General features: G+C 38.1%; 1 protein-coding gene across 1 annotated transcript; it reads left to right on the top strand.

Annotated features, from left to right (window-relative positions):
• Positions 1–46: 46 nt before the first annotated feature.
• On the top strand, positions 47–27,569 carry TAX1BP3 (Tax1 binding protein 3). The gene is made up of 4 exons (XM_053706102.1): positions 47–197; positions 20,367–20,486; positions 20,927–21,004; positions 21,795–27,569. The coding sequence occupies exons 1-4, from the start codon at positions 159–161 to the stop codon at positions 21,936–21,938; spliced, it is 381 nt and encodes a 126-aa protein (XP_053562077.1). The 5' UTR covers positions 47–158; the 3' UTR covers positions 21,939–27,569.

Here is a 27,569-nt window from a genome sequence, read left to right as displayed (position 1 = left end):
TGCTGTATTATTCATGAGATTGGGCGTGAGCGATGGGTGAAGTAACTGTCTTCAGTTTATGGGGGTTGTTACATTAATCATGAGGCTGGGCGTGGCTGAGGCCCGGACTCGCTTTGTCTTGTGCGGGCGGTGCCGCATAGCTCAGAGTAGCTGAAGCCATGTCTTACATTCCAGGACAGCCAGTGACCGCCGTGGTGGTAAGTGTTCTACAGTTCAACTGTGGGATCACAGAGGATCAGGGTTATAGAAGGTTACATGCAGGTGGTTAAAGAGAATGTGCTTCCCGGTTGTACCATAAACACTTTACTCCGCTTCTGTGCCTGTTGCTAATAGCCCCCCTTTGTGGCACTCTCTACTCAGCTTAACTTTTCAACAGCTTCGTCTTGAGGGTCACTAGGCTCCCTTTAGCATCTCTCCTGTCATCAAACTTCCATTTCACTTTGTCACCAGGTTCCCTGCTCTGACGTCAGTTGTGACAGAGGCTCAACTGTATCACCAACTTGTTCCTCTGCTTCACCTGTGCCATCAAACTGTCTCCTGCTTATTGTCATACTAAACCATGCTGTCATCAACTTCAGATGTTGCACCTGAGCACTAGATTCTCTTATTCAAACTCTGTCACCAGACTCAATTCACCTGTTGTGTTATTCTCCCCGATCTAAAGACACCAGACTTCCACTCAACTTTACTCATGTCACCAGACTCTTCATTTTGTCTGAGACCAGACTTCCCCTCAACTTCTTGTCACAACCCCCTTCTCTCTCCCTCCCGTTTTACCAAATTTCCAAACTGATCCTAGACAACACTGAGAAAAGAGGGCTAAATACCCTCTGACTAGATACACTTGTAGCACTCGAGTCCTTTGGAAACAGTGTAACATGTAAAAAAAAAGCTATAGTGTTTCTTCTCTAATAGGAGGCTGGTACCAGAAAAAAAAATCTAATTTAAAATGTAACCTTTATTAAAGGGTACAACAATATAAAACCTGGCACATGTTTAAAAACGTGTCCCAGGTTTTATATTTTTTTACCCTTTAATAAAGGTTAAGTATTACACATACCCTTTAGTCTCCCTGATCCCTTGCTCATAACCCCTTTCACACACCCTCCAATGCCCATACCACTGCCCCCTCCCCTTCTATGCCTCATTCTCTCCCCTCCAAGAACCTTACCCTTTCTCTGCCCATTCTCTTATTATCCCCCCCCCCCCAAGCCCTTTCCGCACTCTAAACTTAGTTCTAATTCTGGTGCTCTCTCCCTCTCCTTTTATGCCCAGACCACGTCTTTCTTCCATGCCTTTTCTTTCTCATTTTCATGCCCCTTTTTTCACCCCCTTTCCATGTCCATACCCCTTATCTCCCCCAAGCCTCCTCCACACTCTAACCTTAGTGCTAATACCAGCATGCAGCGTATCATGTAATATCCCCTGCTTCCCTCCTTAATTGGCTGCAAAGGGTCAGAATGTCCTGCGGGGAAGTCTGGCAAAACGCAAGCTTGTATTCCACAAGGACCTGGCATGGGCACTTCTCAAATGGAAGGGGTGCTAATTGTCTGACATGGGGCTGGTTAGGGGAGAACGTTGACCTCCCTACAGGCTCTTTGAAATGCTACAGCGATCCTCTGGCCTTGTGTGCACGGGGGTGATTAGGGTGTTCCCAGGCCTGCACTGTGCGCATGCCTATGGATAAGTGTAGCTACCAATCACCAGGTCAATAATCACATTTCACTATAGTCTCAGGCTTTGTCTTTATTCTTTTTTCTCTCTTTTAGTAGTAGTATAATAGTAACAACTATGAGTTTAACCACTGTAATTAAAGTAAGTTCCAGACCAGCAATGCAATAACTAGCTAAACACATCTGGTGAGCCAGTGACAATTGGCATATATGTGAAGCTACCAATCACCAGCTAGCTTTCTGTAATGCACCGCTGCTTTTGAGCCTATCTAGGTATGCTTTCCAACAAAGGATACCAAGAAAACATTCGGTAACATAGTAGTTTAAATTTTACCGTTAATCAGAGCACAGAATCCGACATAATCTGAAGCCTATAATTCTGGGAGTTTAATATTGTTTATTGTCAGGCTGATTTCGAGTGTTGGGTTTGCTATAGAAAGTTATGTTATTGATATATTTTATTTTTTTAAATATTAAAAGGCCATTATAGTGGAATAATTGCATGCTCTAATTTGTTGGAGTATTACATTTTCGAACTAGCTACCCTGCTACTATATGTGTTTAACACCCGCAAGGTGGTTAAACAAACAGTTGAAGTTATGCTTGGGAACCTCAGAGAACTGTTGATCCCAAGCTGAAATGGCTGGTGACCCAATGAGTCAGCAGCAGCAATCGCATAGCTGGGATCTTAACTGCTGATTGGGTCGCTGGTTGTTTGGCTCTGGACCCTTAGTTCTATGCATCTCGCAAGCAGTACTTTAAATCCCCAAAAAACACATAGACCATGGCATTTCAGCACTAGCAATAATTGTTATTGTTTAAAAAGATAGCTAATCCCTTTATTACCCATTCCCTAGTTTTGCATAACAAACACGGTTATATTAATACATGTTTTACCTCTGATTACCTTGTATCTAATCCTCTGCAGACTGCCCCTTATCTCAGCTCATTTGACAAACTTGCATTTTAGCCAATCAGTGTTTTGTGTCTGTTGTTTCTACACTAATGAATAAACGTACTGCTTTTACCTTTGCACATGAGCCTGCTTATTCTTATTGAAGTGTTCTGTCGTATGCGTGATATCATTTTTGGAGAGTTCTTTCCTTTTAAAAAGTGAAGTAGCTAAATCTGGGGTTTGATAAGATGTCAGAGCTTCATTTAGGAAAGGGAACACGTTTAAATGATTTGTCAGGTAAAAAGTACAGGGGTTACTTAGCAAGTGGATAAGATAGTGGGGCTTACACAGTACATGGAACAGACTTCTACAGTGAGCATGCTTCAGGGTTTGCAGTGGTCGATCCATGCTTACTATTGCAAGTATTTTTCCACCCCAGACTATTTCAGTGAATCTCTACAATGCAAGACAAATTATTTGTCTCTGTAGAAGCCATAATTAAAGGGACATAATACTCATATGCTAAATCACTTGAAACTGATGCAGTATAACTGTAAAAATCTGACAGGAAAATATCACCTGAGCATCTCTAGGTAAAAAAGGAAGATATTTTACCTCACAATCTCCCCAGCTCAACAGAGTAAGTTCTGTGTAAAAAGTTATACTCGGCTGCAGGTAAAAAAAATAATGAAGAAATTAACTCAAGCCAATCAGCATCAGCAGTGCTGAGGTGATGAACTCTTTTACTGTGATCTCATGAGATTTGATTTAACTCTCATGAGATTTCATAGTAAACTTCCTTAAACTGAATATGGAAATAACATGAGTGCACAAGGCTCAATCCCTTAGCTGTCCCCGGACAGACATACTGATTTGCTGCTTAGAAGTCCTTTACAATCGGATGTAGCTATTAAGGAATTTTTTATGTAAAATATCTTTCTTTTTTGCATAGAGATGTTCAGGTGATATTTTCTAGTCCGCTTTTTAGAGCTATGCTGCATCAATTTAAAGTGTTTCAACATTTGGGTATCATGGCCCCTTAAGGTAAAGTCTAATTCTTAGATATGGAGAGCAGTATCCCCATACCTGGAACATCCTTTATCTACATCTTAAATACTCAATCTCTCTGCGCTGCAGGTCCAGCCAGGGAATAAACAAAATTGTGTTCTTTGCAATTATGCATTTACATTTGCAAGATTGCAGAAAGCTACATTCAAATGGAAAATAGTGATATGAGAGGTATGTATGGTTCAGCTATTTAAAGGTTGAAAGATAAGGGCACTTAACATTGCTGTTAGCCCAAGCCAACTCCTTAAATGTTAAATTAGTGAGTCATCCCAGGCTGTGACACATCCTGCATATGAACTGTATAATGTGGTGTAAATTATCCCTGGGGAGTGGAGACAAATGATTCACTGGTTAGCTTTATTTGACTGTAACTGTTTTGAAAGAAAATCTACAAGGACATTTTCTATATTGTTCTGAAATGTAAAAATAAGATGAAGGGATTGTTAAGTTTTGTATAAATTATATTTCTGAATTTCTAAAATTGATGGTTAACAAGGAGTTTTCCGATAGCTGGCCCTTTTGGTCTTTACAGTGGTGGGGTAGGGTGAAAATGAGTTGTGATATAAAAATGGCAAATTCTAGGAAAGATTTAATGGGTCACAATCCCATATATATATATATATATATATATATATATATATATATATATATATATATATATATATATATATATATATATATATATATATATATATATATATATATATATATATATATATATATATATATATATATACCAAAGGTAAAAGTCACTGTTACTGCCCTTTCCAAATTAGTTGTCTTGCAGACAAAAACAAAGTCCGGTAAATATATATACGTTCTCTGTATCAAAGCAATAAACCTTTAGAGAATATATGTGTATATAAATTGCTTTGAACCACTTAAAACAGCCCGGCTGACCCCCTATAAACGCCTATGTAGATATCAGTAGACATATCAGAGACAGTGTGCTTCAGAAAACCGGAGGCTTAGGGGGTACAAGAAAGCGGTCAGAAACAGAGTATGCGGTACCTTCAAATCTCGAACATAAAGAGTGAAGACCAGGACCAGTTATCCCAGACGGCATAAGCGCCTTTACTCACCGCTCCTCTGGACCGCTGACCCCAAAATAGCTCAGTCTCTAGTTTACCTCCGGAATTCACATGTGTGCACTCGATGGTCTCCTCGGCAAAACTTCAAAGAGGCGTCCTACTATGCAGGAGGGGGCGTGTCGTGCGTGCTTCAGCGTTTCGAATCCATACGCTGATCCTAATTGGCTATCGAAAACAGAGTTCCCATGAACCGGCTTCGGAGCTTAAAGTCCCAGACCTGCTGCTGCTGCCCGGAGTAATAGTAGTAAAGTAGAAAAAAGTTGCAAGCAGCGGTCTTAAAAGCAAATAGTCTTTATTGAAATATAGGATAAAAACACTCCATGAAATGGCACAAATGCATGCACAACATTAGTCCGCTAACATGTTTCGGCCAGGGGCCGTAATCATAGCTAATGGACTTAGCACCTGTATACCTTAAAAAGCACCAGGATAACCCTGATTGGGTAAAAACAAAATCTCACATTGTGATGCTAATTTAACTCTTTGAGTACTTTTACAAAGAAATGTTATATTTCAATTCAGAGTTTTCTTATTACAAAGAGCCTGTCACTAGAAAACCTACCAATAACAAGAATGAATATACACAAAAACATATATGACAGCAGAATTATCTAATGAAAACTAATCAAAAGGATTTAAATAATAAATCTAACTGTGGACTAAACCGCTGAAAATGCACACCATAGAGAGCAACTACCAACCAACTAAATTGTGTAACATTAGAAATATAATACAATATGTAGCGATACACATGTAGAGTTGCTAAAGAAAATACATAACATTATATAATCATAAGCTCTAAACAGTTACACTGTTTTTGTTTCAGTGGTGGCAAAAAGCATTACAAAACCAACAAAGATTTAATATAATCAAAAATGAATAGTAAAAGTTTCCTAATCTGTCATGTTATTGTAATCAGAGACATGCTATTGGATGGGGAATAAAAATAATACTATTAATCTAAACTAAACTAGAAAAGAGGGAACATAATATTTAGAACACTTGTTCAAATGGCTGGATGATGTATTATGTATTACCTAAGCACTGCATTATTTCTCATCACAAAAATAAAAATAAAATAAATTTATATATTTCATTTTATTTTATTTAATTTCATTTTATTTTAATTTAGGAATGTAAACAAGATTCGTATGTCACCAAATAACCCCTGTATTGCCGTCTGAGTGATATTCTCCTTGTGGAGTATTCAACGGTAGGGCTAGTGAATACCTAGCCCCCAAGGGGAAATGTAGGAAAGAAAAGTTCTATATATTAAGAGAACAATTCAGTGGAGGCATAAAAAATGTCAATATTGCAGAAATGCACGGTAGTGGATACAATAAATTCCATTACATAATATATTTACACCACAATATAATAAACCATTATATTGTTGCTTTATTGTTATAATAACAATAATAGGGGATAGAAACTGGTGCCGCAGAAAAGGGAACGTAACCCATGGCAAAAAATCTCTCTCATTGCCAATAATTAATTAGATCATACTCGGAGTTCAGGCCAGTGGGTACACGGGTCTGGAGTCTGAAGATCCAAAACATTTCCCTCTTCTGCAGCAACCTATCCCTATCCCCTCCCCTTGGTGGACAGGTAACTCTTTCAATAGCCTGCCATTTCAGTGTATTAACACTGCTACGATGGTATTTAGCAAAATGCTGCACCAAAGGTGTGGATGCCGTACCTGCCTGTATAGTTGACAGATGATTACGTATGCGTACCTTAACCTCTGTTGTAGTAAGTCCCACGTACTGTAAATGACATTGGGTACAACTGAGGACATAGACCACATATGTGGAGGTACACTTTAGACATGTTTGTATGGGGAACCTTTCACCTGTCACCTCTGATTTAACATTATCCGCAGGGAGGACAAACTCACACACCCTGCATTTGTTGTGACATTTAAAAATGCCCCTATGTGTAAGCCAGGAGCTCTGTCGTGTATCGGTTTTGGGTAAGACTGATGGTGACAACATGTTACCTAAAGTGCTTGTTTTCCTATAGGAACACCGCAATCCCTTGGAGACACAGTTCTCCAATTTGTCGTCTGCAGCAAGAAAAGAGAAGTGTTTTTTCACTATTCTGCAAATGTCCTGATATTCCTGACTGTATTCTGTAACAAAGGTTACTCCTTTGTGATGTTCCTCAGATAGACTGAGAGCATTACTTTTTGTGTCCAAAGTTTGCTTCCTATCAAGCGCATCAACCTGATTTCTTGCTTTTTTGATGACATGGGAACTATACCCTCTACTCTTTAATCTGTTTGTCAAATCTTTTGATTGTTCTGTATATTTATCAGGTAGTGTGCAGTTGCGCTTGACCCTAGTGAACTGTCCCTTAGCTACCGCATAGGGTACGTGTCTTGGGTGACAACTACTCGCATGGAGGAGTGTATTTCCTGCTATGGGTTTCCTAAAAATCTCAGTAATCACCCTTCCATCATCCATACCCTTGATAGTGATGTCTAAAAAGTTTATTTCATTTTCACTCAGTTCATAGGTAAACTTAATTCCAATATTATTGGAATTCAAATATGCCGCAAAAGATGTGAACTGCATTGTGCTCCCCTTCCATACAAGAAGGAGATCATCAATAAAGCGAACATAAAAACAAATTAGATGTCTGTAGGAATTTCCATCTCCAAAGACGTGGGACAGCTCCCACCAACCCATAAAGAGGTTGGCATAGGAGGGGGCAAACTTGGCCCCCATAGCTGTCCCACGTCTCTGGAGATAGAACTTGTCCTCAAAAGAAAAATAGTTGTGAGTTAGCAAAAACTTTAATACTCTGAGTATGAAGCACCGAAAGTCCTCTGAAAAATCAGAATAATGTTCCAGAAAAAAACCAACCGCTGTAAGGCCCTCCTCATGAGGGATCGAGGAGTACAATGCTACTACATCAATAGTTGCCCATTTATAGCAAGCACTGTTCCACTTAAGTTTGTCCAGAATCATTATTACATCCTTCGTATCCTGGATGTAACTATGAAGATTCTTAACAAGTGGTTGTAGAATACTATCAACCCATTGTGACACATGTTCCAACAGAGAATTAATACCACTCACTATTGGACGACCCCTGACTTCTGTCAGGGACTTATGGACTTTGGGCAAATGATGGAAAATGGGCACAACTGGATGATCCACCACTAGAAATTCAAAGGTTTTTTGATCGTAGTGCCCTTCCTCCAGCCCATCGTCCAAAATGTCCAATAGATCCTTCTTAAATGTAGTGGTAGGATCCCTATCAAGGGGGATATAATCCTCTACATTGTTAAGCTGGCGTAGTGCCTCATTTACATAGTCAGTCTTGTTCAAAACCACGACAGAGCCCCCCTTATCGGCTGAGCGTATAACAATGTTTTTGTTCTCTTGGAGCTCCTTAAGAGCCACTCTCTCAGACCTAGACAAATTGGGGGTCTGGTAGGCAACTGAATCTTTGAGTTTAATCAAGTCTCGTTCCACTCGCTTAAAGAAAGTTTCTAGGGTGGAACCCCTATTGTGAATGGGGTAAAATTCCGATTTGTTTTGAAAACCACTAACAGCATTAATACTTTGTTTATTGGTTAGTGATAAAGAGTCGTGTGATAAACTCTCCAAATTGATTAAATCACATGTTTCACCAAAATTAAACCTACTTAGCTTAGGGGTATGTGTAAGTTGCATTGGCTGGGAATTAAGGCTATCCCCTTGTGTGGACTGTTGGGATTCTGTGAAAAAATGCCTCTGAAGAGTCATATTACGTATAAGTTTATTCACATCAAGAATAGTGTTGAATACATTGAAATGATTAGTAGGAGCAAAATTCAAGCCATGACTAAGTAGAGAGATTTGTGGGTCTGTTAAAGTGAATCCTGATAAATTTATCACATTATTTACATTAGTTATTTGTATTTCTTCCTGCCTCTTTGACCTCTCAATTGGTAGTGGTCCTGACCTGTTTGTCCTATCCCTGTGCGCTGTGGAGGAAGACGAAAAACCTGCTCTATCTGGCGTTGATCATCATCAGATATAACTGTTTGTGGTACTGTTGTACTGTTATCAACATACTTTGTAGAGGAACCTTTAGGTTCAGCAAGTTTAGTCTTAGGTGTCACTGCTTGTATCTGATGGTGACCAGAGCCAGAAGCCTCGCAGACTGCCTGTTGTGATGAATTTTGTTTGGTATTTTTAAGTATGCTTCTTGGTGGTTCATCACCACTCGAAGCCCCATTATCATCCCCTGACTCAAAGTCAGTGTCAGAATATGTCACTCTCTTGGCTTCTGTATTGTGTACAGCCCCTTGATCATTATTAGTGTTTCTATTCCTACTACCATTCCGTCTATTTCTGGATCTACCTCTAGATTGTCTTCTTGATCTATTGTCTGCCTTTTTCCATGTATATACAGTGTTGCTATTATAGTCTGTCTGATCCCTTATAAATTTAGTTTGTTTAGTTTCAAGGACTGCTTTTTTCACCTGTGCAACTGTTATTTTAAGAATACCATCAAATTTGGCGAAGCTAGTCTCCAGCTGTCTTGAGTTCATTTCTGTCTGTAAGAGCTCTATCTCTCCTCTAATAGCTTTCAGAACATTTGATTTATATGTAATTAATTAATTAATTACAGTCAGGAATATCAGGACATTTGCAGAATAGTGAAAAAACACTTCTCTTTTCTTGCTGCAGACGACAAATTGGAGAACTGTGTCTCCAAGGGATTGCGGTGTTCCTATAGGAAAACAAGCACTTTAGGTAACATGTTGTCACCATCAGTCTTACCCAAAACCGATACACGACAGAGCTCCTGGCTTACACATAGGGGCATTTTTAAATGTCACAACAAATGCAGGGTGTGTGAGTTTGTCCTCCCTGCGGATAATGTTAAATCAGAGGTGACAGGTGAAAGGTTCCCCATACAAACATGTCTAAAGTGTACCTCCACATATGTGGTCTATGTCCTCAGTTGTACCCAATGTCATTTACAGTACGTGGGACTTACTACAACAGAGGTTAAGGTACGCATACGTAATCATCTGTCAACTATACAGGCAGGTACGGCATCCACACCTTTGGTGCAGCATTTTGCTAAATACCATCGTAGCAGTGTTAATACACTGAAATGGCAGGCTATTGAAAGAGTTACCTGTCCACCAAGGGGAGGGGATAGGGATAGGTTGCTGCAGAAGAGGGAAATGTTTTGGATCTTCAGACTCCAGACCCGTGTACCCACTGGCCTGAACTCCGAGTATGATCTAATTAATTATTGGCAATGAGAGAGATTTTTTGCCATGGGTTACGTTCCCTTTTCTGCGGCACCAGTTTCTATCCCCTATTATTGTTATTATAACAATAAAGCAACAATATAATGGTTTATTATATTGTGGTGTAAATATAATATTATGTAATGGAATTTATTGTATCCACTACCGTGCATTTCTGCAATATTGACATTTTTTATGCCTCCACTGAATTGTTCTCTTAATATATAGAACTTTTCTTTCCTACATTTCCCCTTGGGGGCTAGGTATTCACTAGCCCTACCGTTGAATACTCCACAAGGAGAATATCACTCAGACGGCAATACAGGGGTTATTTGGTGACATACGAATCTTGTTTACATTCCTAAATTAAAATAAAATGAAATTAAATAAAATAAAATGAAATATATAAATTTATTTTATTTTTATTTTTGTGATGAGAAATAATGCAGTGCTTAGGTAATACATAATACATCATCCAGCCATTTGAACAAGTGTTCTAAATATTATGTTCCCTCTTTTCTAGTTTAGTTTAGATTAATAGTATTATTTTTATTCCCCATCCAATAGCATGTCTCTGATTACAATAACATGACAGATTAGGAAACTTTTACTATTCATTTTTGATTATATTAAATCTTTGTTGGTTTTGTAATGCTTTTTGCCACCACTGAAACAAAAACAGTGTAACTGTTTAGAGCTTATGATTATATAATGTTATGTATTTTCTTTAGCAACTCTACATGTGTATCGCTACATATTGTATTATATTTCTAATGTTACACAATTTAGTTGGTTGGTAGTTGCTCTCTATGGTGTGCATTTTCAGCGGTTTAGTCCACAGTTAGATTTATTATTTAAATCCTTTTGATTAGTTTTCATTAGATAATTCTGCTGTCATATATGTTTTTGTGTATATTCATTCTTGTTATTGGTAGGTTTTCTAGTGACAGGCTCTTTGTAATAAGAAAACTCTGAATTGAAATATAACATTTCTTTGTAAAAGTACTCAAAGAGTTAAATTAGCATCACAATGTGAGATTTTGTTTTTACCCAATCAGGGTTATCCTGGTGCTTTTTAAGGTATACAGGTGCTAAGTCCATTAGCTATGATTACGGCCCCTGGCCGAAACATGTTAGCGGACTAATGTTGTGCATGCATTTGTGCCATTTCATGGAGTGTTTTTATCCTATATTTCAATAAAGACTATTTGCTTTTAAGACCGCTGCTTTCAACTTTTTTCTACTTTACTATATATATATATATATATATATATATATATATATATATATATATATATATATATATATATATATATATATATATATATATATATATATATATATATATGTGTGTGTATATATATATATATATATATATATATATATATATATATATATATATATATATATATATATATAATGTGTGTGTATGGCATTCCTGGTGGAATCGCTGGCCCTGTGCGGCACTGGAGTGGAATTGTGAAAACTATGTGTTTAATAAGTGATTGAACATATTGGGCCAGATGACGAGTGGAGCACTAACAGTTACGCTCAAACGAAAAGGGGTTTATCGTGGGGTTTTGCTTGTGTCGGGTTTTCCGCTCATATTACAAGTTGAAAATTAACTTGATCGCTTGAGGGCAATTTACTTTAATGCGTCGGGTTAGTGTGTTCTCAGAGCTTTGATTAAAGGGACAGTCTACACCCGATTTAAACATAAACCCATACCTTAGATTAACCAAAGAAGATCCACCTGCACTGCATTGCATGTCCTGTCGCTCGACGGGTACACAAAAAATCCTAATAAGGACATTGGTTTAGTTCATGTACATATGGCCGCCAAACTCCCCCCACTGTTATGTCTTTACATCTTGTTATATTAAATTGTCCAATCAGAATCTGTTTACTAGTTAAACTTTGAAGTTTGAAGAAGCCTTCATGCCGATATATATACAGTGAGGCCAGAAAGTATTTAGTCAGCCACCAATTGTGCAAGTTCTCCCACTTAAGAAAATGAGAGAGGTAATTTTCATCATAGGTATACCTCAACTATGAGAGACAAAATGTGGAAACAAATCCAGACAATCACATTGTCTGATTTGTAAAGAATTTATATGCATATTTTGGTGGAAAATAAGTATTCGGTCACCTACAAACAAGCAAGATTTCTGGCTCTCACAGACCTGTATCTTCTTCTTTAAGAGGCTCCTCTGTCCTCCACTCATTACCTGTATTAATAGCACCTGTTTGATCTTGTTATCAGTATATAAGACACCTGTCCACAACCTCAAACAGTCGCACTCCAAACTCCACTATGGTGAAGACCAAAGAGCTGTCAAAGGACACCAGAAACAAAATTGTAGACCTGCACCAGTCTGGGACGACTGAATCTGCAATAGGCAAGCAGCTTGGTGTGAAGAAATCAACTGTGGGAGCAAAAATGTCAAAATGGAAGACATACATGTCCGGGCCCGTCTGAAGTATGCTAGAGAGCATTTGGATGATCCAGAAGCGGATTGGGAGAATGTCATAGGGTCAGATGAAACCAAAGTAGAACTGTTTTGTAGAAACACAACTCGTCGTGTTTGGAGGAGAGAGAATGCTGAGTTGCAACCAAAGAACACCATACCTACTGTGAAGCATGGGGGTGGCAACATCATGCTTTGGGGCTGTTTCTTTGCAAAGGGAACAGGACGACTGATCCGTGTACATGAAAGAATGAATGGGGCCATGTATCGTGAGATTTTGAGTTCAAACCTCCCATCAGCAAGGGCATTGAAGATGAAATGTGGCTGGGTCTTTCAGCATGACAATGATCCAAAACAGAATGCCCGGGCAACGAAGGAGTGGCTTCGTAAGAAGCATGTCAAGGTCCTGGAGTGGCCTAGCCAGTCTCCAGATATCAACCCCATAGAAAACCTTTGGAGGGAGTTGAAAGTCTGTGTTGCCCAGCAACAGCCCCAAAACATCACTGCTCTAGAGGAGATCTGCATGCAGGAATGGGCCAACATACCATCAACAGTGTGTGACAACCTTGTGAAGACTTACAGAAAAAGTTTGACCTCTGTCATTGCCAACAAAGGATATATAACAAAGTATTGAGATGAACTTTTGATATTGACCAAATACTTACTTATTTTCCACCATAATTTGCAAATAAATTCTTTCCAAATCAGACAATGTGATTGTCTGGATTTGTTTCCACATTTTGTCTCTCATAGTTGAGGTATACCTATGATGAAAATTACCTCTCTCTTATTTTCTTAAGTGGGAGAACTTGCACAATTGGTGGCTGACTAAATACTTTCTGGCCCCACTGTATATATATCGGCGTGAAGGCTTCTTCAAACTTCAAAGTTTAACTAGTGAACAGATTCTGATTGGACAATTTAATATAACAAGATGTAAAGACATAACAGTGGGGGGAGTTTGGCGGCCATATGTACATGAACTAAACCAATGTCCTTATTAGGATTTTTTGTGTACCCCACTGTATATATTAGGGCTGGGCGATATGGGAAAAAATGAATATCGTGATTGCGATTTTAATCGCATTTTTAAAAAAAATAACTGTTTAACATACATTTCTCAATAAAATGCATTAAACAGTACAGAGTCTTATAAATACATATATGCTCACAATAAGTTTCTTGCTCCAAACTTGGACCACATGGAGACCGCCAGACCACTGCCACTCCAAGGTTTGTTGCTGCCGCTGCTCCTGCCACTACACTGCGCCATGCCTCCCAACATTTCCAAATAAGACCATCCCCCTGGGCAAAAGTATTATGTATTGAGCAGGAGCAGGGATGAAAAATGGCTTAAATTCGGTCATAAATGTATTTTAAAATACTATAAGCAATCACTAAGTGAGAGTGGATGCCTGACGTCTGTCCCTAAATCCTAACACACACACACACACACACTGCAGAGCATACAGATAAACACTACACAGTGTATACACATATGTACAATCTCAAATACCCAGCAACACACATTCTGCAAAGCATACAGATAAACATGCGCGTGCACACACAACAGACATACAGCAACTTTACACTTAGGAGACAGCCTTACATGTTGCAGAAGCCAAGGAAGGAATTCACATACAGACATGAGTAGGGTATTTAAAAAAGTTAGGAATTATATCTACCATGTTATAGGATCCATACCCACTGGCTTCTTTGTCAATATTAAAAGGAAATAAATCCTTTTTTTTTTTTTTTTTAAGATTATTAACCTGAAAATATAAAATATCCTAAAAAAAAACATACTGTGCATTGTTCTAAACAGTAAATGATTTTATATTATTTTGCTGGTGTTATCCTAAAAAAGATGAACCCGTTCCTTGCCCTAGGTAAGAGATTTAGGAGCAATACATGGTGAGGTCATACACCAGTATACACTGCTGGTACTGTTGTCTTCCCCTCACATATGCACAGTGAGTCCCTTGGTCTGACATCAGTGGCATTAGTGCAAATTATAAAGTGTGGGACAAAACGGGTTAACGGTAAAATATGTATATGTTTGATGCAGTGACGTCAGAGGCTGGTGAGGCAGTGACTAGGATACGCCTTCATTCTTTAGATATCCCTTGTTGAAGAAATAGCAATGCACATGGGTGAGCCAATCGCATGAGGTATCTATGTGCAGCTACTGAGCATATTTAGATATGCTTTTCAACAAAGTATATCAAAAGAATGAAGAAAATTAAATATTAGATGTAAATTGGAAAGTTATTTAAAATTGCATGTTCTTTCTAAATCATGAAAGAAAACATATGGGTTTCATGTCCTTTTAAATAGTGTCTTTGAAAACTGGTCAACTTAGTAAACATCTGATTTTAGTCTAAAGGATTGTAACAGAAACTCTTGCCAGATAACAAAATGCTTGCTCTGATTATGAGATCTAGAAATCCATGCCCATTAAAATATGTTTAAAACATACTTTTTACTTTAATGCTGCAAATTATGCTTATAGAATCTTTAATTATTCAGTAAATATAAAAATGTCTTGATCCACTGGCGGCTGGTGAAATTTAAAGATGGTGGGGCGCTTGACCCCACCCCTTTAAATAAAGCCACACCATCAGATGGCACTACCAATTCATTAATTAAATAAAAGGTAGAGAGAAACACAGAAAAGCACTCGGGGGGAGAGGAAGAGAGAGACGGGGGGAGAGAGACACAGAGGGTTAGAGAGAAAGAGAGACACACAATCACACACAGAGGGTTAGAGAGAGAGAAAGAGAGAGACACACAATCACACACAGAAGGTTAGAGAGAAAGAGAGACACAATCGCACACAGGGTTAGAGAGAAACAGAGAAAGAGACACAATCATACACAGAGGGTTTGAGAGAGAAAGAGAGAGACACACAATCACACACACACACAGGGTTAGAGAGAGAGAGACACAATCACACAGAGAGAGAGAGAGACACACAATCACACACAGAAGATTAGAGAGAAAGAGAGAGACACAATCGCACACAGGGTTAGAGAGAGAGAAACAGAGATAGACACAATCATACACAGAGGGTTAGAGAGAGAAAGAGAGACACAATCATACACAAAGGGTTAGAGAGAGAAAGAGAGAGACACAATCATACACAGAGGGTTAGAGAGAGAAAGAGAGAGACACAATCATACACAGAGGGTTAGAGAGAGAAAGAGAGAGACACAATCATACACAGAGGGTTAGAGAGAGAAAGAGAGAGACACAATCATACACAGAGGGTTAGAGAGAGAAAGAGAGAGACACAATCATACACAGAGGGTTAGAGAGAGAAAGAGAGAGACACAATCATACACAGAGGGTTAGAGAGAGAAAGAGAGAGACACAATCATACACAGAGGGTTAGAGAGAGAAAGAGAGAGACACAATCATACACAGAGGGTTAGAGAGAGAAAGAGAGAGACACAATCATACACAGAGGGTTAGAGAGAGAAAGAGAGAGACACAATCATACACAGAGGGTTAGAGAGAGAAAGAGAGAGACACAATCATACACAGAGGGTTAGAGAGAGAAAGAGAGAGACACAATCATACACAGAGGGTTAGAGAGAGAAAGAGAGAGACACAATCATACACAGAGGGTTAGAGAGAGAAAGAGAGAGACACAATCATACACAGAGGGTTAGAGAGAGAAAGAGAGAGACACAATCATACACAGAGGGTTAGAGAGAGAAAGAGAGAGACACAATCATACACAGAGGGTTAGAGAGAGAAAGAGAGAGAGACACAATCATACACAGAGGGTTAGAGAGAGACACAATCATACACAGAGGGTTAGAGAGAGAAAGAGAGAGACACAATCATACACAGAGGGTTAGAGAGAGAAAGAGAGAGTCACAATCATACACAGAGGGTAAGAGAGAGACACAATCATACACAGAGAGGGTTAGAGAGAGAAAGAGAGAGACACAATCACACACAGAGGGTTAGAGAGAGAGACACACAATCACACACAGAGGGTTAGAGAGAGAGAGAGACACAATCACACACAGAGGGTTAGAGAGAGAAAGAGAGACACAATCACACACAGAGGGTTAGAGAGAGAAAGAGAGACACAATCATACACAGAGGGTTAGAGAGAGAAAGAGAGAGACACAATCATACACAGAGGGTTAGAGAGAGACACAATCATACACAGAGGGTTAGAGAGAGAAAGAGAGAGACACAATCATACACAGAGGGTTAGAGAGAGAAAGAGAGACACACAATCACACACAGAGGGTTAGAGAGAGAGAAAGAGAGAGAGACACAATCACACACAGAGGGTTAGAGAGAGAGAGAGAGACAATCACACACAGAGGGTTAGAGAAAGAGAGACACAATCATACACAGAGGGTTAGAGAGAGAAAGAGAGAGACACAATCATACACAGAGGGTTAGAGAGAGAGACACACAATCACACACAGAGGGTTAGAGAGAGAGAGAGAGAGAGAGACAATCACACACAGAGGGTTAGAGAGAGAGAAAGAGAGAGAGACACAATCACACACAGAGGGTTAGAGAGAGAGAGAGAGACACAATCACACACAGAGGGTTAGAGAGAGAGAGAGAGAGACAATCACACACAGAGGGTTAGAGAAAGAGAGACACAATCACACACAGAGGGTTAGATAAAGAGAGAGTGAGACACAATCACACACAGAGGGTTAGAGAAAGAGAGAGACACAATCACACACAGAGGGTTAGAGAGAGAGACACACAATCACACACAGAGGGTTAGAGAAAGAGAGAGAGATGTCAGTCCAGCCCCAAAATAGCAGGCAATTCAACCCCAGACAATCGTTTCGGCCTTCTATTGGCCTCGTCAGTGAGGTGCAGCCATATTCCTCTAAGCACACTGGGCAAGGAGTCAACGTCTGGTTTCCCCCATCAACCATAGGGAGATTTCCCAAGGGTTAAATTAATTTGAATACACCTATGGGTGATGAGGAAACCAGATGTGGACTCCTTGCCCAGTGTACTTAGAGTAATGTGGCTGCAACCTCACTGACGAGGCCGAAACGATTGTCTGAGGTTGTCATGTTCCTTGTTCAGAGGGGAATTGCCTGGTATTTCGGGGCTGGACTGACCTTACATGGCGGGATCAGACTGGTATACTACAGGAAAGTTTTCCTCTTCTGTGAAAAAGCACACTGGTCTAAAAGAAGCTGCTCCTGGGTGGTAAATAGCCATAGACTCTCTCGCTCTCACTCACACTCTCTTACTCTTTCTTTCTCTCTTTCTATTTCATTTCATATTTTGAACAGATTGTTTTATTATTAGTAGCATCTACTACATCCAGATGGGCATTTACAATCCTGGTCAGAACCTGTTGGTTTATGTTTCAGCAGTACTAAGATGTATATACACTTCTATTGCTTTACACTGATAATTCTAAATAGTACACAAGTAAATACAGCACATATTCCCCTTATGAGAACACTATAAATATCAGGGCTAATAAGTAAGGTTTATTATAATATCCGAGGATTTCAACCTGTAGTGCCATTGATTCAACTCTTAAGTTTTTCTAAGCTCTGTAGAGGGCTCAAGCAGCTGCCATGCACTATGATCTTTCTGCCTCAGTCCAGAGAGTATGTGACTCTAACCTGCAGTGTTACTGTCTCCATAAGTACACACAGATGTGTTGCTGTAGGAGGATGGGTGGTGGGCACTGAGACTATATGAGGCTGCCATTACACTGAGATTAATTGAATGGCATACTGGAAATACTATGGAAAATAGATAGTGTATGCACCTGTTATCAATTTGTCTTCTGACCAAAAGGATGCTATAGGCACTCGGCCACAACATTTTATTTAGTCCTGAGATATAGACATACAGTATATATAGAGAGAGTGCATTAATAATGGTGAACATTGTTGACTTTTATAATTACATTTGAATGTTGACTTTTTATAATTACATTTGAATGTTCAGATGTTGTCATTCAAAATGGGAATGTTGCATAAATAATATGGCTGGCTGTGTGTGTGTATATATATATATATATATATATATATATATATATATATATATATATATATATATATATATATATATATATATATATTGTGTGTGTATATACATACATACATGCATACAAAAGTGAGTACACTCCACATTTTTGTAAATATTTTATTATATTTTTTCATGTGACAAAACTGAAGAAATGGCACTTTACATAGTAGCAAAGTAGTGAGCGTGCAGCCTGTATAACAGTGTAAATTTGCTGTTCCCTCAAAATAACTCAACACAGAGCCATTAATGTCTAAACCGTTGACAACAAAAGTGAGTACATCCCTAAGTGGAAATGTCCAAATTGGGCCCAATTACCCATTTTCACTCCCCGATGTCCTGTGACTCGTTGTTAAATTTGGTGTTATCGCTCTCACACTCTCTCATACTGGTCACTGGAAGTTCAACATGGCACCTCATGGCAAAGAACTCTCAGGATCTGAAAAAAAGATTTGTTGCTCTACATAGATGGCTTAGGCTATAAGAGGATTGCCAAGACCCTGAAACTGAGCTGCGGCACGGTGGGCAAGATCATATAACGGTTTCACAGGACAGGTTCCACTTAGAACAGGCTTCGCCATGGTCGACCAAAGAGGTTGAGTTCACATGCTCAGCGTCATATCCAGAGGTTCTCTTTGGGAAATAGACGTATGAGTGTTACCAGCATTGCTGCAGAGGTTAAGGGTCAGCCTGTCAGTGCTCATACCATACGCCGCACACTGCATCAAATTGGTCTGCATGGCTGTCGTCCAAGAAGGAAGCCTCTTCTGAAGATGATGCACAAGAAAGCCCGCAAACAGTTTGCTGAAGACAAGCAGACTTAGGACATGGATTACTGGAACCATGTCCTGTGGTCCAATGAGACCAAGATAATCTTATTTGGTTCAGATGGTGTCAAACGTGTGTGACGGCAACCAGGTGAGGAGTACAAGTGTGTCTTGCCTACAGTCAAGCATGGTGATGGGAGTGTCATGGTCTGGGCCTGCATGAGTGCTGCCGGCACTGGGGAGCTAAAATTCACTGAGGGAACCATGAATGCCAACATGTACTGTGACATACTGAAGCAGAGCATGATCCCCCTCCTTTCGGAGACTGGGCCGCAGGGCAGTATTGCAACATAACGACCCCAAACACACCTCCAAGATGACCACTGCTTCGCTAAATAAGCGGAGTGTAAAGGTGATGGACTGGCCTAGCATGTCTCCAGACCTAAACCCTATTGAGCATATGTGGGGCATCCTCAAACGGAAGGTAGGGGAGTGCAAGGTCTCTAAACATCCACCATGTCGTCATGGAGGAGTAGAAGAGGACTCCAGTGGCAACCTGTGAAGCTCTTGTGAACTCCATGCCCAAGAGGGTTAAGGCAGTGCTGGAAAATAATGGTGGCCACACAAAATATTGACACTTTGGGCCCATTTTGGACATTTCCATTTAGGGGTGTACTCACTTTTTTTTTTTTGTCAACGGTTAATAGCTGTGTGTTGAGTTATTTTGAGGGGATGGCACATTTACACTGTTATACAGGCTGTACACTCACTACTTTACATTGTAGCAAAGTGTCATTTCTTCAGTGTTGTCACATAAAAATATATAATAAAATATCTACAAAAATGTGAGGGGTGTACTTTTGTGAGATACTGTATGTAAATATATATATATATATATATATATATATATATATATATATATATATATATATATATATATATATATATATATATATATATATAATGTCTTGTTTGTGCCTTTTAATTGTTGTTTGTTAAAGGAAGGGTTAGATCAGTGTGTTACTAGCTTTATAGGGGTTACATCTATGATAGTTTTATTGGTTTTATAAATTCTGAACAATCTCTGAATGTTTTGCAGCAACGAGTTGAAATCCATAAACTGCGCCAAGGGGAGAACTTGATTCTCGGCTTTAGTATAGGAGGAGGTATTGACCAGGATCCGTCACAGAATCCGTATTCTGAGGACAAAACCGATAAGGTGGGATATTTTTATTTATTTATTTTTTGGATGGTGGGGTTTGTTGATCATTTTAAACATGGATTAGATGGGAGCTGAGAGCATTTTATTTATTTTTTCTGTCTTGGAACATATGAGATGAACAAGTAAATTCTCCATTGAGAAAAATCTTTTCACTTCCTTTTTATCCTCTGAAAATGATTCACTAAGATTTGAGGAGCGTTGGTAAATAAAATACATCGGGTAACGAGTTGTAGAAATTGTTTTCACTAGAGGTTTATTCCCCTCTTGTTTATGTTCCTCTCTTTCACCTGGGGTTGTTTTTGTATCCTTTATGCCATCTTGCTGGTATAGAATAGATGTCTTCTATTTACAAGATACATAAATGGTGTAAAACTTCCTGTAAACATTGTTTTTTACTCTCCTTTTTTATATAATTCACTACTGCAACTTCTATTTAGGGTATCTATGTCACACGGGTATCAGAGGGAGGACCGGCTGAGGTGGCTGGGCTACAGATGGGAGACAAAATAATGCAGGTAAATAGCTGGTTGCTAAAGCATCACACACTCCTTAACAATGATTTGCAGCATAGGAGCAAGTGGTTAATGTTAAAGGGACATAAAAGTGCATATTGCTTGTATATAACACTGTGTTTAACCCCTGCAAATAGTAAGTCAGCCCCAGAGCAGCAGTGCACTACTGGGAGCTAGCTGGGCACATCAGGTGAGCCAATGGCAAATGTATGTACCTATCAATCACCAGCTAGCTCCCAGTAATGCATTGCTGCTGCTGCTGTGGATATGTACACGTGATTTACTTCATATGAGATCTAGATATATGAGATAGGGCATGTCATTTTAGAGGGACTTAAAACACACATTTGTTTTCTTTTCTTTCATGATTCAGATAGAGCATACAATTTAAAAAAAAATATATATTATTTACTTCTATTATCAATGTATTTTATATTGGTATCTTAAATTGAAAGTAAGAATACTTTTTAGCAAGAGCACTAGATGGCAGCAGTGTTTACTGCCATGCAGTTCTCCAGATACATGCACGTTACCTACCTAGGTATGGAAATAAAGTTTTTTTTTTTGTTTTTTTTTTTTTTATTTTAACTGTTTCTTACAGAAGGATTTTTTGTGTTTTCGAAGTAACCACTAATTGATTTCTTGTCTTTTATAATATACCTGTAGATTGTCATGCTTATGTTTTGTATACATATCTCACTTGTATTAATGGTTTGTAAATATCCGCTATTGATGTTTTCTGAATATTTGTAACCCATTATGTACTAAACATTTTGATTTTGGACTTATACAGGTAAATGGATGGGATATGACCATGGTTACTCATGATCAGGCAAGAAAACGCCTTACCAAGAAAAATGAAGAAGTTGTTAGGCTTCTAGTAACTAGGAAGTCCTTGGAGGAGGCTGTAAGACACTCCAGGTCAATGAGACCTTGAAGACCCAACTTTTGACATCAACATCTGAATCTCCTGTTTTCCTAACTGAAGGAAAATCCATAGGGGTTAACTACCATGAGCCAGATACACACCAATATAGCTTCTTGTGGTCAATGGAGTAAAGCAGAAGTCCTACCCATGATATTCACCCAACACACATTTTTTTAGGCAAATCATTCAAACATAATGATCTTACTTGTTCAGCTTTTGGCATAAAGAAAAGGTACATTCTGCAAATTTTAAATATTTGGATGTGTTATAAACAACGTAGTTATTATATATGTTACAATTGTGAAAAGATGACTTTATTTAAATAGTGCATTTTAATAGTGGTCTAATATGTACGCATGTGCATTCAGAGGTTCTAGATGACTCCAAAGGCAGAAGAAGGTTGGCTGCTCACTTTGTTCGGTTCTTTTTGGAGCCAGGTTTCTTTTTGTTAAAGTGCAAGACACTAAGATCTGAATTTGCACAGATCTTAGTGTTGCACTTTTACTAGAAGAAATCTGTCTCTGAAAAGGGCTAAACACCGCAATCAGCCGCCACCTTCTGGATTCAAAGGCATCTGATACCTCCAAATGCACATGCCTACTATTCACATTTGTGGATTTTTTGGCTAGATGTCATCCTGAAATCCTGAATATCACTTGCTCTCTGTGTTCATACAAAGATTTATTACCTGTATGAACTAATTCTCTGCACTAAATGCAACTCTAGGATTTATAACAGTAGGTTAATGTCCCAAAGACAAGCTTGAGCAGATACTTTAAATAATATTTGCTGACCATCAAAGTCGCTGACATTTGCAGTGTACTCTGGAAATAGTTTCCACAAGTTAATGTAAAAGCTATATGGTTTTCAGTTGTGAGCAGTTCAAGAAAATTATCTGTAGCCTTTGTTGTGTAAATTGAAATTGCAATGCCACTTTAAGTACATTCTATATTCCTTTCTTTGTGATATAATAATGCCCAATTAAACAGATGTAATGGTGATCAGGGCACACTTAGACAACATTATACATTTTTACATTGTCTGTTTTCTTTCATAAAATGGTGAGAATCCATGGGATATGGGAGTGTAATACCACGTGGTGATCTTGTGTGCGCTTACCATCATGGAATAAATGAATTCATCATGTAAGCATACCTTACGTTTTTCTTGGACCACAATGCCATCATAACATTCTTTGTGTAGTAGATTAACTGTACATAGCAGGTTACATTTTCTGACTTCGCATTAACCAGCCCCTGAATGTAAACTTGATTTAACGGGCGTATATCTAATGGAAGCTTTTTCTAATTAATTTCAATACATTGATTACTGTGCTCTGAATTGGGTTTTTATTAGAGGGGCATTCTAGTGTAAAATTACAATGCCCTATTTTGTTTTTCCTTTACTATTTGTGTAACCACTGCATAATAGTTAAATACATATTGCAAGTTGTGCTACTGTGCCCCCCCCCCAGGTGAAGGTGTACAGCTGGTGAGTCAATCAGGAGTAGGCATACCTAAGTATGCTTCAGTCAGTGGCTCTTACCTTATATTGAGCAGAATGCGTGTGTAACTTTTTGAATAGTTTTTTAACTTTTGAAGGAGCTAAACAAAAAGTAAAGAGGATTAGTTAAAAAAATATTATTTTTATTTTACTCTAAAAAGTACCTTAAAATATATCATTATTGTTTGAATCTTTCCATTGACTGAAAGACCTGCTTGTATTCTCAGGTTCATATGTATAAAAACATACATATGCCGTAACCTTTGTTTGCAAGATATTAATTATCCCGTTTTTGAAAAAAAGAGCGAGCAGAAACTGAAGTCTTACAACCACTGAGGAAATGTCTTTATCAACCCCCTAATGACTGCTAGGTATCATGTACGTCGCTGGTCGTTAAGGGTTTTCTTGTTACTAATAGTGCTGGTCCTGCCACTAATTATACCCTCCCTTCAGGTCACTGGAACACAATCCCCATAGAAATAAAAAAGACTTTAACTTTATAGTTTTCTCTGAAATTATACAGTTAGTTGAGCAACTAAGGATTTATGGGCTTTTCTACATAAAAATATAAATACATTCACAGTTTGCAAAGCTATTCGCTTTAGACACATTTAGAAATTTCCATGTCCCTTTTTTAAAGACCCATCACCGTACAAAATAATGTAATGATACTTTTATTGTAAAACTGGAGCTGTGTATAAGGTGTTAATCTGTTGTTGACCTCTGTGTTTGTATCAAGCAAAGCATCTGAATGCCTGACATTTTAACCCATATATACTTGGACCAAATGAGTTTTCCTAAGGACCAATTCATTAAAAAACTGGAAATTGTAGGATTATTATTGGAGCATGCTGTCAATCGCTTTTTCTTTGAAAAACTCATGCCCTCAATGATATAAAAGTGCGCTGTGAAACCGTTATTGGCATTACTCAGTGCTAAAGACAGCACTGTACCAAAGAAAAGGAATTGTAATATTTTTATTGTTGTCATCTTGCATGTAATTTATTTTCTTAGTGACTAACGCTAAATCCCTTCTGCATAGCGTAATAGTGCGTGATTCGGTAATAAACACTAAGTGCCACCTTACAGTGGTGTGATGTGTCTTCGACTGTGTCGTGCCAACAAATATGATTTTGATCAAGCATAACTCTAAAAAGCCTTTGTTGTTTTCCGCACAGTATAGTACCTTTTTTGTAATCTTATTACATTTTACATAGAAGTGAGTAGATTATACCTATAATGCTGCAAATGGCCTTCTAATGCTTATGTAATTTGTTTCTTTAGACTGTTTATAATGATTTGATATTTGTCATAGACAATATAAGAACATTTCTATACTAGCCTATTGTCTCTTGGATGTATTACAATGTTTTGCACATTTAATTGCTCCTGTTTCCTTCTGTAATCCAGAACTCATTGTCACAGCAGGACAGTATTTTTTTTATATTTATTTTGCCATATAGTTTCTCTAGTGCCATTTTACAAATGAGCACTTCTCGTAGCATTATTTCTAAAGTGGCAAAAGGGAGGGGGGGGGTAGAAAGGAAATCGGCAAGTCAAATTCAGATTGAAATGGAACATTCAAAGCAGGTGAATTAACAACAGAAAAGCAGCAGCTGTGTTCCTAGACAAACATATTCATGCTGTGCACAAGTCCATACCATTTCAGTATGTACTGGAACATTTTTCAGATACCTTGAACATTATTACTTGAAATTGTACTTGCCACTTGAGGGCTGAAATTCTTTGTACTTTGAAACTATTCCTATGGCAATGTGAGCTTTCTGAAATCTGTAGTTTTGCTCCTGTTGGGTATAAATGCCTGTGATTGCATTGAAAAATGTAAAATACAATTGGAAAAAGTGCAAAAATAGTTAGCCTTAGGCAAGTGCTCTTAAAGGGAAATAAAACCGCAAAGACAGTGAGATTATTTAAAGCACGAGTACTACGAGACACCCCTACAGGTCAGACAACATCATTTTGTGCCAGTATTATCTGGCTCAACGCTTATCAACTGCTTTGTTAAAGGTGGTGTTGGATCCAATAGAGAGGAATAAAGCCTGTGTGGTTTACTCTATAATAGAAGGGAAAAAAATAAAATTAGCTGCACCAATGAAGAGTTAGTGTAGAATTAACATAAGCGTATACAGTTGCATGGCAGGCACACTGCAGAACAAGAATCATATAATCATTGTGGTTTTAATGAAGCACAGTTAGACTGAAATACTTAGATTTTTAGAACTGCCACTCACTTTAAATTGATGTGCATTTTTTAAACATTACTTGATGTAGAAAACAGTTGCCTTTAACTGTTTAGTACTTGGTTTACGTGTTCGAGTTAACTTGAGCTATTTTACTTTTTTTTTTCAAGTTGATTTTTTTTTTCATGTGAGTTTTAATTCACTACACTGTCACTTTAAGAATATTGTACATGCTGTATCTTTTAAGGACACAAACTTATTGCATCATTCCAGTACTGCAGTCTTATGCAGAGTACAACATATGACCCCATAATAAGACTTTCATATAAATTGCTCAGACTTCATGATAATAAAAATTACTTTTATAAAAGAGATACGTAAGAGGTATATCCAAGTAGTCGCTTCTGATGGATATACAATACTTTGTTCAGAACTAATGTTGTGTGAGGAGTGATGGAGTGATGTTGGGGGATGAACAGACCAAAGATTAAAAAGAAAATGCAGAAAATGTGTGAAAACTCGTTGGCTCCTTATGTCCAGAGAAGTCTTGGACTTAGACATTTTTAAGGTTGTTAGCTTATGTTAACCCGTAACGTTGGTAGGACGTTCCATGCCGTCCTAAAAGCACAGGGCTTTAATGCCGTTTGGTTAGCACGTTCCATGCCGTCCCATCTGGCATCCTTCAGCCTCCTGCGCTTTTAGAATGGGAATTCAGACTAGGGGGCATGCCTAGCATCGTTGGCAGTCCTTCATGATCTGATCCCACCCTTGAAATCACGTGATCGCATAGACGATCGCGTGATTTTATTTTTAAAGCAAGTGTTTACATTGAAACTTCAATCTTTAAACACTTGGCCCCAGCATGAAGGGGTTAAAGGGTTATGATAATCATATGCTAAATCAGTTGCACATGATGCAGCATGACTGTAAAAATCTGACTAGAAATTATCAGATGAACATCTCTATGTAAAAAAGAAAGATATTTTACCTCAAAATTTCTTCACCTTACGAGAATAAGTGATCTGTTATTCAGAATTACTGTTAATGTAATCTGAATGGTGGGGGGAAAACATGAGCCAATCCGCTTCATCAGTGATGAGTTCACACTTTACTGTGACATAACGGGATTTTACAAACTTGCACACTCCCTTGAAAGTCATGGGACAAGCATCCTGATTGGATACTTAAAGTCTCTTTTCAACAAGATGTGGCTGGCTACTGAGGAAATTTAAGGTAAAAAAAAAAAATATATATATATATATATATATATATATAAATTTTTTTAACATATAGATGTTTATGGGATATTTACTTTTTAGCTTTTTGCAGATAAAACATTTGGGCATCTTGTCCCTTTATGCCTTAGTTTGGGTTGAGTTGAAGGAAAGTGTTATCTCTCAATAATATTCACCCTTAAATGTTTTTTTGTGACTAAAAGTTTGTGATTTATATATTACTTACCAAAATAGTTGAATTTACACTAATGGGCCTTTTTTCTGTTTAGTTAACGCTCTTGCTATACTTTTATGACCAGGTATTATATATCAAATCACATTCCTGATTGAATGGGCATAACCGTAAGAGTTCTCTGTATGTTGCTTGGGATGTGGATGCAAAATTATTTTATACTTTGTAAATGTTAGGGAAATACCTTATTCTGCTTTTTATATATGGTCATGTTGACTAATTAAACCACTATATGTAGATTTGTCTTCATCTTTTATATTAAAAAAAAAAAAAAAACACTGTACAGTTTTGCAATATTTGTCACTATATACACATGTGAAGTGTTTTCATGGAATTCATTGGTTTGGCACAGTAAGCACAGAAACTGCTATTGTGCACAGCTTGTCTCAATAACAATGTATGGTAGCTATTGCTGGAAATGTTTGTATTTTCACACAAAACTAAATAAACACAAAACTGGATTTCTAAA

This window comes from Bombina bombina, chromosome 3, assembly GCF_027579735.1.
Source record: "Bombina bombina isolate aBomBom1 chromosome 3, aBomBom1.pri, whole genome shotgun sequence".
Classification (NCBI taxonomy): Eukaryota; Metazoa; Chordata; class Amphibia; order Anura; family Bombinatoridae; genus Bombina; species Bombina bombina.
This window is presented reverse-complemented; position numbering and strand designations above follow the sequence as displayed.

What these genes read in the sequence shown, in the direction of transcription:
- TAX1BP3 (XM_053706102.1), top strand. Translation starts at nt 159, where the DNA reads ATGTCTTACATTCCAGGACAGCCAGTGACCGCCGTGGTG. An exon ending in AGCCAGTGACCGCCGTGGTG is followed by an intron (nt 198 to 20,366) that starts GTAAGTGTTCTA and finishes AATGTTTTGCAG; the next exon opens with CAACGAGTTGAAATCCATAA. An exon ending in TGGGAGACAAAATAATGCAG is followed by an intron (nt 21,005 to 21,794) that starts GTAAATAGCTGG and finishes GGACTTATACAG; the next exon opens with GTAAATGGATGGGATATGAC.